The sequence below is a fragment of the Malaya genurostris genome, chromosome 3 (assembly GCF_030247185.1).
Source record: "Malaya genurostris strain Urasoe2022 chromosome 3, Malgen_1.1, whole genome shotgun sequence".
NCBI classification, from domain to species: Eukaryota; Metazoa; Arthropoda; class Insecta; order Diptera; family Culicidae; genus Malaya; species Malaya genurostris.
Window position 1 is genome coordinate 241,348,891 of NC_080572.1, and position 15,250 is coordinate 241,364,140.

Sequence of the window (15,250 nt, forward strand, 5' to 3'; positions counted from 1 at the left end):
CGTCTGCATATATAAGCACTTTTAGATTTTTGAGTATAAATGGAAATGTCGTTTATATTAAAAATGAAAAGAAGAGGCCCTAGGTGAGAGCTCTGAGCTACGCCAGATGCTACATTAATTGGTTCAGAGTTTATGTTTTGGGAGCGAACTACTTGTACACGATTCGTTAAGTGTGATTCAAGCCACTCCAGAAGGCTATCTTCTAGATCCATACCTTGAGAGTTTCTGCAAATCATTCAAAATTCCTATTTTACTGAAAAAATACTTTTTGCTTTTCTTACATGCACTTGAAATAATAAATGTTTCCTAAGTATATATTGAAACATCAGAAAAATACTTTAATCCTCAACTAGCGGACCTGTTATGATGTTTTGACATAGGATTTCTGTTCAAAGCTTGGAGTTCTAACCGGGAAATTGAAATCAGCAATCGACACCGTTTCCACGTTCCGTTTTCCATCTGCACTCCGCCTATATGGTCCACAAGCAAAGCAAAGTCTTGGCCACGTTTGTGATCGTTCCCGTTGACCTGACGGCTTTTTTTCAGATTTTTGGGTAAACCGGATAAAACGAGCCGTAGGTCGTAGGTGACCAGCCTTGTTACATGGGAGCCTTGTGTTCTGACCGAAAGTCACATAAGTCTTCTCTAATCGCATGCATAACAAACATACGCCATTCTAGATACCAGGCAAAAAATCTGTCACACTTTCTGTACGATGAAAAGAATCTCTCCATACTGCGACATGATTCTTGGAATAAAATCATGGCTAGTGGAGGAATACAGATCATGCACTCGCCTTTCTATAGCACAACGATTCATTTTCATAAGTATGTTTTCCTTTTTGTTAAAATGTTCCAGGTGCTTTAAATCGTTCTTATCAAATTTAATTCATAGATTTGATTGTACACAGCATTATAAGTTTCATTTAGTTGAAGTAGATGCACTAGCTTTGTAGAGAAGCATTTGTTCCTTGAGCAAAATTTCAAGTTTTAGAAGCAAAAGTCGAATGCAACAGTATTTGACAGTCAACAGCGATTGCATTTTTTTCTCACCCCATTACTTTTCGTTCGTTGTTCGCCTCACTATTTTCCATCTTCCCCCGCAGGTCTGCCAATGGTTGCTGGGCATCGGTCTTGAACATCACATTCCTGCCTTTGTGAAGCACTCGGTCGAAGGGGGAGCACTGTTGCAGCTGGAAAAGCCGGACTTTAAAATTCTGGCCGTTGGTGGCGAGGACAAGAAACACCTGAAGCGCAACATCAAGGAGTTGCGGAGGCTCAACGAGAAGGAACGGAAACAGAACGAGAAGGACCGACGGGAGCGGGAGAAACTGATCAAGAAAGCCGAGAAGAAGGCCGAGAAAGATCAGAAGAAGAAGAAGTAACAAGTTTAGCCAAATATGATCGTTTTATGTGCATTTATCTAAGTAACGGTACATAACAAAATTGAAAAACTGAATAAAAAATAATTATTGAAACTGGATTACGAAGTAAGAGGAACGAACGACAGTTGGATCGAGGAGTTCTACGTTTTTACACAAAGTAAAAGCAACCAGGAAACTAAATTTAGGCGCGTAGTGACAGCATAGTCGTTTGAGTCTTTTGTTTGATACTTTTTACCATTTAAATTATTCTACAACAAATATGTTTTGTTGGTTAGTTTGTTTATATAGCAGTTAATAGAACAGTTTATTTAAAAACAGCAAAGCCCTTTTTAAGCAGAAAACACAATAATTAGTTGGTAGAAACTGCCGAAAAGTGACGCCGTGGAAAGACGGTGAGAGATTATTTTCTCCATACAAAGTTTGAGTAAGGTTAAGGTGCGTGATTTTTCTTTTTATTTAGTTGTGCGTTACTGTAGAAGTTTTCTGTTCGATTTGCCTGTGAGTTTAGATTATTTATTCATTTAAACACAGAACCACGCAATTGTATTCGATTGGAAACATCAAAAAAACAACAGCAGCCATTCATTGTTCTTTTTTTTTTAAACATTTCTCTAGTGGCTCATTAGCAGTGGATGTGAGCTCGTCTTCCAAGGTGGGCTCTCTGCGAATGTTCGCCTGCTGGGAGCAGAAACTAGGACATACTATCCACTAGACTTGTAGAAAGATAGAATTTATACTAAATAAACAAACCTGTTAGAAGTGTAGTTGACATAAAACACAAAAATCACAAATAGTTATGTTTTAAATCTAAAAACACACCCAATTGACGAGAAAAAACATCACTGCTCAATTCTCTGTAGAGTTTTCTTCCAACATACGGGACGTTCGATTCCAGGCAGAGAGTTGTGATCAGTGTCAAATGAGTTTGAATGATGGAATGGGAGCTACGAAAAGACTTGGTAAACAGCTAGGCTACAAAGCTTACAACAAGAAGGTTGCTGAAATGGAGGATATATTGTCTTTACGCAATAATATGTATGTACTATTTCGTTAAAATAGTAGCGGAATAAATTGAAAAGAGTAATTCAAAAATCCAAACGAGATTCATCCAAGCAACATTGCATAGGCAACTATGAGTAATTGTAAATGTATTTATTATTTATGAGTCACAAGAGGAACAATAGTAGGCTTAGACAAGGAAAACGGAATTTTTAAATTGAAGCCAAAATTTTCAACAAAAAAAAGAACAAGCAGACGAGCGACAAGTGAATAAAACGAAAATGAATTCTTTATGTTTTTGGTTTCATTTATTTCTATTTTTTTTTTGTTTAGAGCGGTGGTTCTACTCATATTCAACATGATGTTTTCTACGATATATTCGAGGGAGCGCAAGTTTAAAATGTCAACAGAAGACGCTTGAAATGTTTTTTGCCTTTCTCATATAGAAAGGTTATGCAATCACTGTGAAAACCGACTTTTGAACCGAGGCCCGGAGGGCCGAGTGTCATATACCATTCGACTCAGTTCGTCGAGTACGCAAAATGTCTGTGTGTGTATGTGTGTGTGTATGTGCGTATGTGTGTATGTAACGTTTTTTTTTGCACTAACTTTTCTCGGAGATAGCTAAACCGAATTTCACAAACTTAGATTCAAATGAAACGTCTTGTGGTCCCATAAAAAATTCCTGAATATTATTTAGACAAATACAAATAATAATACCCCTAAGTCCCATATAAACGAATCGCCAATGTTTGGTTCACAGCCTGAACAAGTAAGCCTAGCAAATATCTCCCTTTCGTTGCGATAGTGTGAAAATGTGAAAGGAGATCGTTTCTGGCAACGCTTTATGCTAGATGCTACGGTGCAAAACAAACTTGTTTGTTTATCGTTGCTGTATTAGACTGTAACAATCAGTCTAAATATCGCCGGCTAATAAACCGAGAAGCTTTCGAAATGGTGAGAAGTTGCTTAGTAGAGGGATGTGACACAAGAACAGGGTCGTCCGAAATTTCGCTCCATAGTTTTCCTAAGGATCAAAATATGTAAGTAATATGTTTACATATTTTTCACTATAATAAACAGTAACTATAGTGAACTTGTTCTTACCCTTCAGTGTTGCTAGTTTTATAGAAAATTCGTTAAAGTACACTCTGACAGTGTATCTGACACGATGCAAAATGTGTCCTTGAAAATTTGTCGGAGTACTTCGTATTATAATTTGTATTTGATTTAGATCCGACTTCCGGTTCGGGAGTTATGGGGTAAAATGTGCAAAAAAAAAGAAAATATATGTTCTAACTTTTCTCATAGATGGCGCGACCGATTTTCACAAACTTAGATTAAAATGGTCCTGGTCCTGTGGTCCCATACGTAATCCGGAAATATAGGGTAAAGTGTGTTAAAAATTGTATACCATCACTTAAAATGGGGAAAAACCTTAGAAAACTTTCTAAATCGACCTCAAATCTTTTCCAATTGATAGTTTTTATCAGTAGACGGTCTAACAAACCGATTTCGGTTATTCTTTTAAGAATCGAAGAAAATTATTTTGAAGAATACCACAGTATTATATATGATAGTATGAAAGGCATCGTTACACCACTAGGTGGATTCAAACAGGTTTTTTAAAGTATATTTCAAACTTAATTAATTTGGTCCGCTTCTTGAAAACGTCATATGTGTTTACTTGGGCATGTCGAATTTGCGAAAGCCAAATGAAAAGCGATTACGACCGGCATAAGGGGATTTTCTTGTGTAATAAAAAAAAAAATTTTCTAGTTTGCAATTTAAGATGCGAACTATTGTCACTATTGGACGGAAATGATACAAAAGCAAGACAAATGATGGGGAAGCAGTTGAATGTGTTTTGGCAAGCATTTTTGGTCACCTGAGAGTCATTGAAAGGAAACACAAAGGGTTGGTAAATGGGTTCCACACAAACTGAACGAAATGTGAAAAAATCAGTGCGAAACGCTTGTTTTACGCTCCGACAGAAAGCGTTTTCCATTGACTGACGACAAAAAATTGATATATTTTGAGAATCCGAAACGCAAAAAATTAGGAACAACCATCAACATCGAGTGCAAAACCGAACCGTTAAAAAACGATGCTTTGTACGTGGCGTAATTAAAAGAGAGTAGCTTCTTAAACCCGGTGAAACAGTTAATATCGTCCGCTACAATCAACAAATTGAACAATTTGGAGCTCGCCGCATTAATCGAAAAATGACCACAATGGTGATTCTGCAGGCATGAAAACGCTTCATCATATTAAGCCAAACAATTTCTACGTTTAATTGGGAACCCGCTTCACCAGTTCTGGCTCCTTACTATCAATTCTTTTTATCGGACACGCACTGGCTAAGCAACACTTCCAAACATTTGAGGATGTGCGGAAATTGCTCGATGAATGGGTAAATTGTGTATGAAACAAGTGTCAAAATTGCCATTGTTCTTGAATAATCGATTGTTTTTGACATTTTATACTTGCGTACCTTGAAAGCGTACCTTGCTAAAAAATCAAAACTACTAATCAATCCGACAATACTTTCTCTTCAGAGAGAAAATTGTAAAATATGAAATCTTTTCTCAATACTCAGTTGCAATATTTGAAGCTTCAAATGCATGATTTGGTTCCAAAAAGGTGGACTCAAGCTTCCAAACCAATAGGTTTCGATGAGTAATCTACTTTTAGGGAAGCCCACATTAGAATCAAACCCAAGTGGGTGGAAAATTTTCATTCCGAATTCCATGTGGAATTCAGTAAGAATCTCGAATCAACGCGGACTCCAGTCTATTCTTCTAGATGGAATGTAATAAAACATTCATACAGAGAGCAAAAACTCAACTGTTGAGTTTTACCAGTTCAAAGTTAGGCTGTGTGCTATTTCACCAATGATTTTAAGTTTTGATTAAAATTAGATATTTCAATAGTCAATTTTTATAGAGTAGTTGAATTTCACCAAAGACATCATATTAACAAGATATCCAGCTCTCACATTTCCCGAACATATAATTGGCAACATCCTTTTTTGCGAGCATGTCGCCCTCAGGTGAGTCCGCATCGAATCTCATACATAGAAGTAGGGGAGAGAAATGTCAAATTCGTACGCGCCAAAATAGCAGGGCTGCGCACCTATACAATTGACATGACATGTTGAATGAGACGCCGTGCGATGGCGTTGCTGAACTGAAGATTGAGATCGCTCCAAGCTGACAGGGTCTGATTTCACTTTAGCTGTGAACAATATTGCGCATTATTTCAACTTTTAGTTGAATTCTGACAGTTATTAAATATGGTGTCAGAAAGACTCGAGGACATGGCCATCTTTGACAGTTCGATAGATATTTTCGGACACTAAAAAAACATGCAAGTTTTAGATTTCTAGTAAAAATTACTTCCGTGTAACAGCATTTCTGAATTTTTACTCGAATAAAATACCCTAATAAAAAGTTTTGATATATTACCGAACAAAGTTAGTTTTTCACAAAGCTCGTGTTATGTTTTCGGCATTAAAATTATTACGCTACTGGCTATCATTTTATTTTCAGTGCAAAATAAAACCAAATAACTTTCCATCCGTCGAAATTTAAATTAGACCGTAATTTTAGTTTAATTCAACTACTCGATAGAGAATAGCTATCGTTCACAGTCTCAAACTACGACCCACTTCAGAATTTGACATATGAAAAGTTATTTTGATTTAATTGCACTGGACGCAAAATTATTACAATTAGTATAACAATTGTAATAATGAGAACTTAAGTGAACACTCGCGAAAAACTAATTTCGATTGACAAAACATTTTTACTTTATGTTGAAGCGGATAGTGTAACAATTTATGCAGAAGGGATTCTTAAAAAGATCTGAAACTTGCACTTTTTTGTAAGATATGCTTCCAGACTGGAAGCTCCAGTGTCTGAATATAACTCTAACCCACAGGTCCGTGCGCAGGAGTCATTCAAGGGGGTGGTGTAATGTGGAGTGAGAAAAGCACAAAAATTTGAACGAAAAGTGCGTCGCATCCACAATAGTGACACTGTAAAACAAATTCTGAGAACAAAGTATGGATTGTCCAGTTATTTGCACTTTTATATAATAAGTACTCTATTGTTCATGAAAGGTAGTGTTGAAAAATCGTCCATGAGAGGATTAATCCTCCAACCCCACCACCCACCAAAAATTTCTAACAGAACTCTCATTCAGGTGCAACAACCCAGCCGCTTCGGTTTTTAATGTGGGAGCTTGAAATTTCTTGATCCGACTTGGGACAGGACTCGATCAATGTTGCCGGAACAGAAGGAAAGATTGTAAATATTCAATGTAATTTCAATTTAATTTAATTCACATAAACGTTAGAGCAAATTCCGCAGCTTCAAGATTCATATGGGTGGTCTATAATATAACTGAAACTAAAACAAACGTATCCCCAGCAAGCCGTTTTAGTTTTATTTATTCGAACAGTTCTTCTGTCAAATTTGAAACTGGTATACGTTGCCGTTCTATTTTTTCTATATTTGAAACACGAGTAAAACGCTGCTGGGACTGCCAGAATTTCCACCTGAGTTGGGTGCTCGATCAACTTGATAGACAGTGACATTATAAATGTCATTACATATTCGCTCATTTTATAAATGTGTTAGTGTAAAGTTTAGGCGACTTACGCCATTTCACCACAGACTAACAGACATGACAGTATGAGTAAATTCTTATAAAAAATAATTTTTCGTGATGCACTAGCTCCACCTATATTGTACTGCGCGAACTATTTACTATCTGTACACCCCTTGTGTTATGTAAAAGTTTTTTTACTAGTTGGTTTCCCCTCGTTTGTCAACACCGATCAGCTGCTTGCAGGGATGCCTGATTTCATCAAAATATTTGAAAATGAATCGTCACAATAAATTATTGGATTACGTTGATAATATATTTAACTTTTTCGCGATGTTGGAAGGTAACCATTTATTTGACTCAACGTTGTTCATCTAGACTATTTTTTATTGTGTCGGTAGTTTTCACCAGAAATTAAGTGGCGGCAGACCAGAAGCAAGTAAATATTGTAACAAAACGGGTTCGATTTTGTCTTGCGTTGGAGGATGAGAAATAGGCACAATTATGTATATAGTTTTGGCCATATGTATTAAATCTGTATCCTGCATGAAATTCGCATGGACGTATACAAATCAATACATTACAGGTAATTCTGTATGAATGGCAACTCTGTTGGTAAATGAAAAAAATAAACACAGTCTAGATGACAGACAGGATGTTTTTGATAGGGTAACGTGGCGCCATCATGACACATGTGAGTACTGTCCCAAATAAAGGAATATTCGAAAAGACCGTTAAAATGATTGAAGAATCTAATTTGAGTGTCCTGTCTGTTAGTCTGTGATTTCACTACAATCCAGTTAGAGGAATGGATGATGCTGACTAAGGTAGGCCTTTTTGGTAATTTCCAGGTAAATTCAGGCTGTGAACCATTTCGCGGTTAATTTTAACTTTTGGTTAAAATCTGAGACTCGAGAGATTAATTCTCGGTTGATTTTCCAGAAAACGGCCTAACAGCAAGTGACAGTTTCTCTTTGTTCACTCTCTCTTTCGATTATTGTGATGTGATCTACAAAGATTTTCTTGGATTTCACAGTTCTGTTTGGAAGTCAAACGTTTCGAGCATCATTCTATGCAAAGAGTTAAGTGATAAACATGTAAACCGCTTGGTAATTAATAGAAGAGAAAGTAAACAAAGAGAAACTGTCACTTGCTGTTATGGCCTTTTGGAAAATCAACCGAGAATTCAGATCTATGGTTATTTTCCGACACTGAAAAAAATCTTGCACTTCCGGTGAAACTCTCAACGGGTGAGCACGTTGCATCGTGTTAGTCCGGAAATTTCTAATATTAATTTTTTAGTTGAAATTATTTTCAGAGGAAAATATACCCAAATAACTTTCCGTCCGTCAAACTTTGAAATGGGCCGCTGTCTCAATAGTTTAAATCAAACTTAAAGTCGAAATCATAATGGATTCCGAATAAATTCCGACTCCAGTGCAAGCACAGATTCCGAATCCCACCGGTTGATTCGGAAATCTGTCGGAATTGAGTGAGAAGACCCACAGCTTCTGTCGGCTGCCAGAATTCCTCACAAGTGGGTGGGTTAAGAGATGGCAGACATTTGAAGTTCAAATGTCTGCAGCTTAAATTGTCTCAGCACTCGAAACAGTCAAATAAAGTGATTTGTTTTGCGGAGTTTTCGAGTAAAGAGAAAAAATAATGAAAATCTGGTTTTTTCCAACTGATGTTAAAACTAGAATTTACGAAAACTCAGCAGTCTTTATTGAAAATCTGTAAGTTACAATATAAATTCGAATAAATTTACAGCTAAAACTGATAAAACTCTACCAATATTAACTCTAAAATCATCACCAGGTGTCGCAAAAAAAAAACCTAGTCATCTTTTCTTGCGCACTAAAAAGATCCGAACCAATGCTGTTTCTTCTATTTTTCGAATATAATTTTTATTTATCCTTTTCATTATTTTAGTGACGGGAAGGACCGCGTTAAGTACGATTCAGACGGTCCGGCTTCTTCCGTCACCGTTACCGGAACGTCAACATCCGTCACCGTCGTTCTGATTCACACGATCCGGTTTCCTGTCCGTGTCCGTCATGTCATTTTCTTACACGCAGAATTTGAAGAACTTAGTTTCGCACAATTTTATTCCACTAATACAAAATCTGGGACAGAGATGTCTATCTCCTCTGTGTGACGAAGAGCAAGCAAAATTTCTCCCCTCGCACTGACAACTTCAACGAGAGCTCTTCTCTTTCACATTTATACACCACTGTTGTGTAAAGTGTGCACGCATCATGAGTGCGTTTGTTTATTTCCTTTTACCTCTTCCACTGAATCGCACCAAAGTGCTAGAGCATTAGCTAATAAATTCTCTGAGGTGGATGCAGATACTTTCACAGAGGTGTACACGCCGGTGAGCACTCTGCTGTATGGTTTTCGTAGATGAAGCGTGGACACGCAAAATCCGCAAAATAAAACAATTTATCGTAAAATTTTCGGTTTTCCTTGCAAATTTTTCATAGCAAGGCCAGATCTACTCTCTATTAATTGAAGTTCACAGAAGTGTTCGCTCACCATCACGCGCCAGTGGTCACTTGGGTGTATTTAGACGAGAGCGCGTGTGAGCGATTCATGCGAAGAGAATGTGTTTCACTCGCGCTAGCTGCTTTAACCACAAGCACACACTCAAATGCTGTCTATTCGACACTGAGAAGAAGTGCGCTTTCCTCTTTGTGCGGTGCTTCGTTTTTTGCATCCTCGGTGTGGCAAAAATCTGACTCTAGCGTGTATCAATCTGGTGAAATGCCATCTCTGATCTGGGAGCTTTTGAAGCCAATCGATCTGTTGTTTTCCTACCTTTTAATCGAGTAAATAACTTTCAAAATTAACTAGAAAGAGGAAAAAACAAAACAATCAGTCCTACTCAACAACGTAACGTACTTTGAAAATCTACTGATAAGTTTAATTACTTATATGTGGTATATTTCGTTTAAGAGTGGGATTTCGACACCCAATACATACATAACAAACGTCAGCTCAATACCGTAATCATATAAATCGTGCATGTGTGCGATAATCACAGTCCGTCAAATATTTTTTCGGAGAAATGTTGACGGAGCTTGCCGTTGACGTTTCGGATCTCTGCTGGATCGTGTGAATGTGCAAATTAAAAACTCATTTGACTAATTTTGACGGAGGCTGACGTTCCGGTGACGGTGACGGAAGGAGCCGGATCGTCTGAATCGTACATTATTTCACCCTCCCAGTCAACATGTCTGGAATTTTATTCGGAATTCAGTATGATTTTCAAGCTGGACAAATTAGTTAAATGATAAAATATATTGCATCACATATTTAAACAATTAAAAATTAAAATACGAACTGGTTAATCCAGTAGATATAGATTTTCATTCTAAAGAACGACTGAGAACAAACAAAAATTTCCGGTTTATTAGACAGAGGTAAACAAGAAAATTTTCAATCCGGGAAGATCCTTCCGACTTGGCCGCTACCTTTTCTGTTCTGATTTTTCTCATGAGAAGTGTTTCGTTTGCACTAGCTGGCAGGATCTCTTGAAATCAAAATATCTATAAGAATGAAGAACTACGAGTTGAACCACAGATAATAGATATACAAGCTCGAACAAAATTTGTCTAAATCCTGTGTAAATTTCAAATTTGCTTTACGTTGTAAACACTATTGCCGCTACGTTTCGGAACGATAACAAAGTCCTCTTGTCTGTTATAGAAATATTCCAACTACAACGATTTTAACACTGATCACACGATTTCCCTAAGTGTTTAAGACACATTTATTTCCATGTCACATAAATCACACGAGATTTTGATCGGAATAAAACAAAAATAAACTTGTCATTTTAACCAACAGCAAAATAAAACTCTAGCATGAAGTGAATGTTGCAACCAAAATTGTGGCTCATGTGAAAGCGGCACCCAAATCGTGGTGGCACCTCGTGTCGATCGTGGTGACATCTGAAAGTATTCGCCACGCTGATTAAGCAAATTTTACACACAGTTGATATGTGAGCCTGTATATTTGTTATCTGTGGTTCAACATATTCAACAAGAGAATGACACAATTTTATCTGTGCTATTTTGACAGCTGCTGGATTCCAGTCAGACTTCTGTCGGCTACCAGAATTATTTAAAAGTGGGTGGGTTAATAGATGTCAGATCAGAACTTCAAATGTCTGCAGATGGAAAAGTCTGCGCACTCGAAATAGTAAAACACAGGTGATTAGTTTTGTGGAGTTTTCGAGTGAAGTAAAAAATAACAATGAAAGACTGGTTTCTATCAACTGATGTTAAAACTAGAATTCGTGAAAACTCGAAAATTTACAATAATCGGAAGTCTTTATTGAAAATCTTTAAATTATACGTTAAATTTGTATAAATTAATGATAAAATTCTACTGATATTAACTCTAAAACCGTTAGCAGGAGTCGCAAAAAAAACCTAGCCATCTTCACTTGCACACTGAAAAGATTCGAACCAATGCTGTTTCTTCTATTTTTCGAATATCATTTTTATTTATCCTTTTCATTATTTTAGTGACGGGTAGGACTCTGTTTATGTTCTGTTTTCGGTTTTTAATCAATACGCAGTTTTAAAACTCACACTGACAGAAAAATTGTGTTTTCATTGGTTGATTTCATTTATCAGTCCTTACTTAATTTTTTCGAATGTTCACTTGTTCTGCAAAACCGAATATCGACACTAATCATTTTTCTAACTATTTCTTTTAGCAGCATGTTCAGTAGCTCAAAATTTCATATAAGAGATGAATGATAGAACTGAAACTGAAGCAAACTTAAAACTTTGCTAGGGTTGTCCACTTTGTTTTGTTATATTTCCGGATTCAAAATTTTTAAACAGTCATAAATTATGCATCTAGAACTAATTTCACATGAAATTATTCCACCGCCAAAGTTGAATGAAAACCGATAATATCTACAAAGCAAAGAAGAACCAAGCCATGATGCACAACATTTTACCATGCGGACAAAAACAGAAACTACTTTTGAAAACGTACCAGTTTTTTACGAATTAATTTTTGAATCCATGTTTTTTGCAGACCCGATTCGATTCGATAAACGACCGACATCGCAAAAATCGTAAACTACAAACTTTTTAAAACTTTTTTAATAATGATATATACAACAGATCAGAAGTGTAGGTCAAATTTTTAGCTCAAAGGCTTTTTAGTCTTTCAAACACGAGAGTAAACCCCAGTTCGTTAATTCATAGATCGATACGACAAATTTATGCCATTCGATATTATTAATTATTTTTACTAAGCTACTAAGAAAATCAGTATTCAAATACGTCCAATTATAATCACGGTGAAGAAAGAATGTGTTAGTATCAAAATTCAGGCCATTGATTTTCACTCATCCTGCATGTATTGTCAAAACAAAAAAAAACTGTACTCATCTGAATTATTGCATCTAATAAGCAAACTGTCACATTGAAACGTGTCAGCACAAGCACATTTAACCGAAAATTAAAAAAACTTAAACGCAACTTAACTAAATTCACACGAACGAGCATCGTTGATAGTTGTTAAAACATCACATTGAAAGAAAATAACATTATACGAATAAACGACCGGAGTCATGTTTTCCCGAACAGTTATACACATAAACGGAACCCAAAACTAGTAACAACCGATTTAATCTACTCAAGCAAGCGAAACAAATATTGAACGATCAACAAACCAAAAACTACACCATTCCTCAGCCAAAATATTTGAGAATAGCATCAAACTTTTCTGACTTTTTTGTATGGAATAATAAAATCGAAAACATGAACTCTAAAACTAATAAACGATTGCAACAAAATGTAGTTAAACTAAATGATTTCTTCGAGGTTTTTCTTTTAACATGAATATCACATTTTCTGATTCCAGTGAAGCTTGATTCATACGTTTCATTAGCATTAATTCTTTTAAATACTCTTACACTTGTCGAGTTGTGTCGAGCTGAATCGATTGGTATATGAGAATAAGGTCTCGGAATTGGTTTATTATGTTGGAATTGGTTTATTGTTTTGAGAAACAAATAGAACGGTATTGTATGTCAGTATTAAATTTGACAGAAGAACTGTTCGATCCCTCTTAGAAAAAAATGTTCAACGGTGGTCCTTCATTGGTCCAATACGTTGGATTATTGGTCCAATGAAAGTCCAATCAATCGTTCAACGGGAGGCCAACACGGGACCTTCGTTTGCCGATTTTGAAACAGACCGTTGAACCGAATGCCATTTTTTTCGTTCAACAAATCCGGCAGACAGAGGTCCATTGTTGAGCCATTTTTAACATGAGGAGTTGGAGCCCCGTTGAACTAGTTTTACTGCAGAATTTCTGCAGTTTTTTCCACTTATTTGTTTAAACTAACAATACATACCTGCACAATACTTCTACTTCATGTAGAATAAAAAAAATATTTCTTTCTATGTAAAGGTAACACTTAATTTTCACACTATTTTTGCAAGAGAGAAAACAACAACAAACCGTTCCAGCAAATTGAACGAATATTTCGTGCAATATGTCGTTCAACAAGCGCTCAAAGGCCAACAAAATTGAACGGCCTGCTGAGAGGGCGGAATGAGCAATGAACTCTTACTCGACTGCATGATTTTTCAGTGCTCGATCGGTTCAGTTCGATTATCTATCTTTGCTGGATGTTGAAGGAAAGTGATAAACATGACAAACATTTCCCAGGTGTGGAGTTCAGTATAACCCCAAAAGAGCCTCCGTCGCCCCTGATTTTCACTATACTATTAGTTGTTTAAAAAATTAATGATTGGTTTTATTACTTTGTTTTGGACAGCCGACTGCCGAGGAAAAGTATTGATTTATCCGGCGAACGACCAAAATTAGGTTAAAGCCGGGTATAAATAAACGATATAAAAAAATTGATTTATCTTATATTAATTTAGAATATGATAGGTTACCAAACTAAAAATCAATTAGAACCTGTCCTTGCCTAATTTCGGACTTTCGGTAGGTTTGGAATTCTTTTGCTGAAACTGTTCACTAATATGACAGCTGAACATCTCCACTTTATTTCGTGGTGTTGTACCTTGTTATATTTAGTAAAATCACATCGAACACACATTTGAACAACGCTTGGCCGACGACACGACCTGTCACTCGTCTATCAAAACTGTATCGCATTACCCCTCAGTAACTCGTAATGTCAAAACTTATTGAAACTGGCAACAAAGGCAAAAATTGTTGATTTAGAATAACAGTTACCTTAGTTACCACAGTTATTTTGTTGGTAAATAAAAATAGTCTTAAAAGGAATCAAAGCGTGATTGTGTTTACTGGAAAAATGACTCCGTCAGCCAAGTTTCAGGTAAGGTATTTCTAGAATATACGCATACAAGAGATTTTTCAAATCCTTTATTTTGCAGGATACCCGTTGCGAAGCCGAGCAATAAGTATCTGCCAAGTTGAGCTGCAAGTTCCTTGTATTATTACAAGAAATTGAGCTTTGTTTACGATGCGGAACTATGGAACTTACTAGGGAGTTCATGAGCGCCTCGGTTGGAAACAGGACCATACGACAGCTTGCGGTCAGAAAACTGGTAATTTTCTATTGTATATTGTTTCAATAATACGAGATTGATACAGAACCGAATAATTTGGTGTGTTTTGCCTAGCATTCAAAATTTATATACATGCAGTAATATTTCAGGAACCATTGATCAGGATCGCATTCAGATGGAGCAGTATTGTGACTTTTTGATAGATAGTAAAATGATGTAGATAGTAAGGTAGTAAAATGTTCTAGAAAGCGAACTGGAAATGCCAGCACCAACTCAGCAGCATTCAAGAACTGACAATGATTTTAGGCAAATGGCATCGAGTCGGATTCGGATCTCGTCGGAGCGGTAGGAAATTATTCATGTGATCGATGTTGTATAAAAAATAAAGCATCCCTAATGAACTCAACTCAACATTTTATTTCTTGTAGTAATCAAAATCCGAGTTAAAAACATAAGGTTTTCATTAACTTTTCAGCTCATTAGTCAAAAGATGTGACGCGGACGTTGGTTTGTTAGGTGTATCGAAAATGAGGGTGATAATCCAGAGGACTATGTCTAATGGCTTCCAAACGGATGCTATTTACACGGATCTCTCCGCAGCTTTTGATAAAATCAATCACGCTATCACGATCGCCAAACTGGATAGGCTGGGCTTCGGTTCCAGTATTCTTCGATGGATGCAATCGTATCTCTGCAATCGACGGCTGGCGGTCAAAAT

The 15,250-nt window shown here is 36.5% G+C and overlaps 1 protein-coding gene and 1 long non-coding RNA gene across 13 annotated transcripts in view; both read left to right on the plus strand.

The window, feature by feature from the left end:
- The window catches only part of LOC131436062 (neurabin-1), a 149,579-nt gene extending 136,746 nt beyond the window's left edge, over window positions 1-12,833 (plus strand). For all 12 annotated transcript variants that reach the window (XM_058604511.1, XM_058604516.1, XM_058604517.1 and 9 more), the window contains one exon: window positions 1,106-12,833. In XM_058604511.1, coding sequence (XP_058460494.1) covers window positions 1,106-1,384 — 279 coding nt within the window. In that variant the 3' untranslated portion in view covers window positions 1,385-12,833. The remainder of the gene's footprint in view (window positions 1-1,105) is intronic.
- Window positions 12,834-14,220: 1,387 nt separating this feature from the next.
- Window positions 14,221-14,938, plus strand: LOC131434573 (uncharacterized). Its single transcript, XR_009230355.1, has 3 exons — window positions 14,221-14,339; window positions 14,398-14,571; window positions 14,682-14,938. It is a non-coding gene; the product is annotated as an uncharacterized LOC131434573 (long non-coding RNA).
- Window positions 14,939-15,250: the final 312 nt, after the last annotated feature.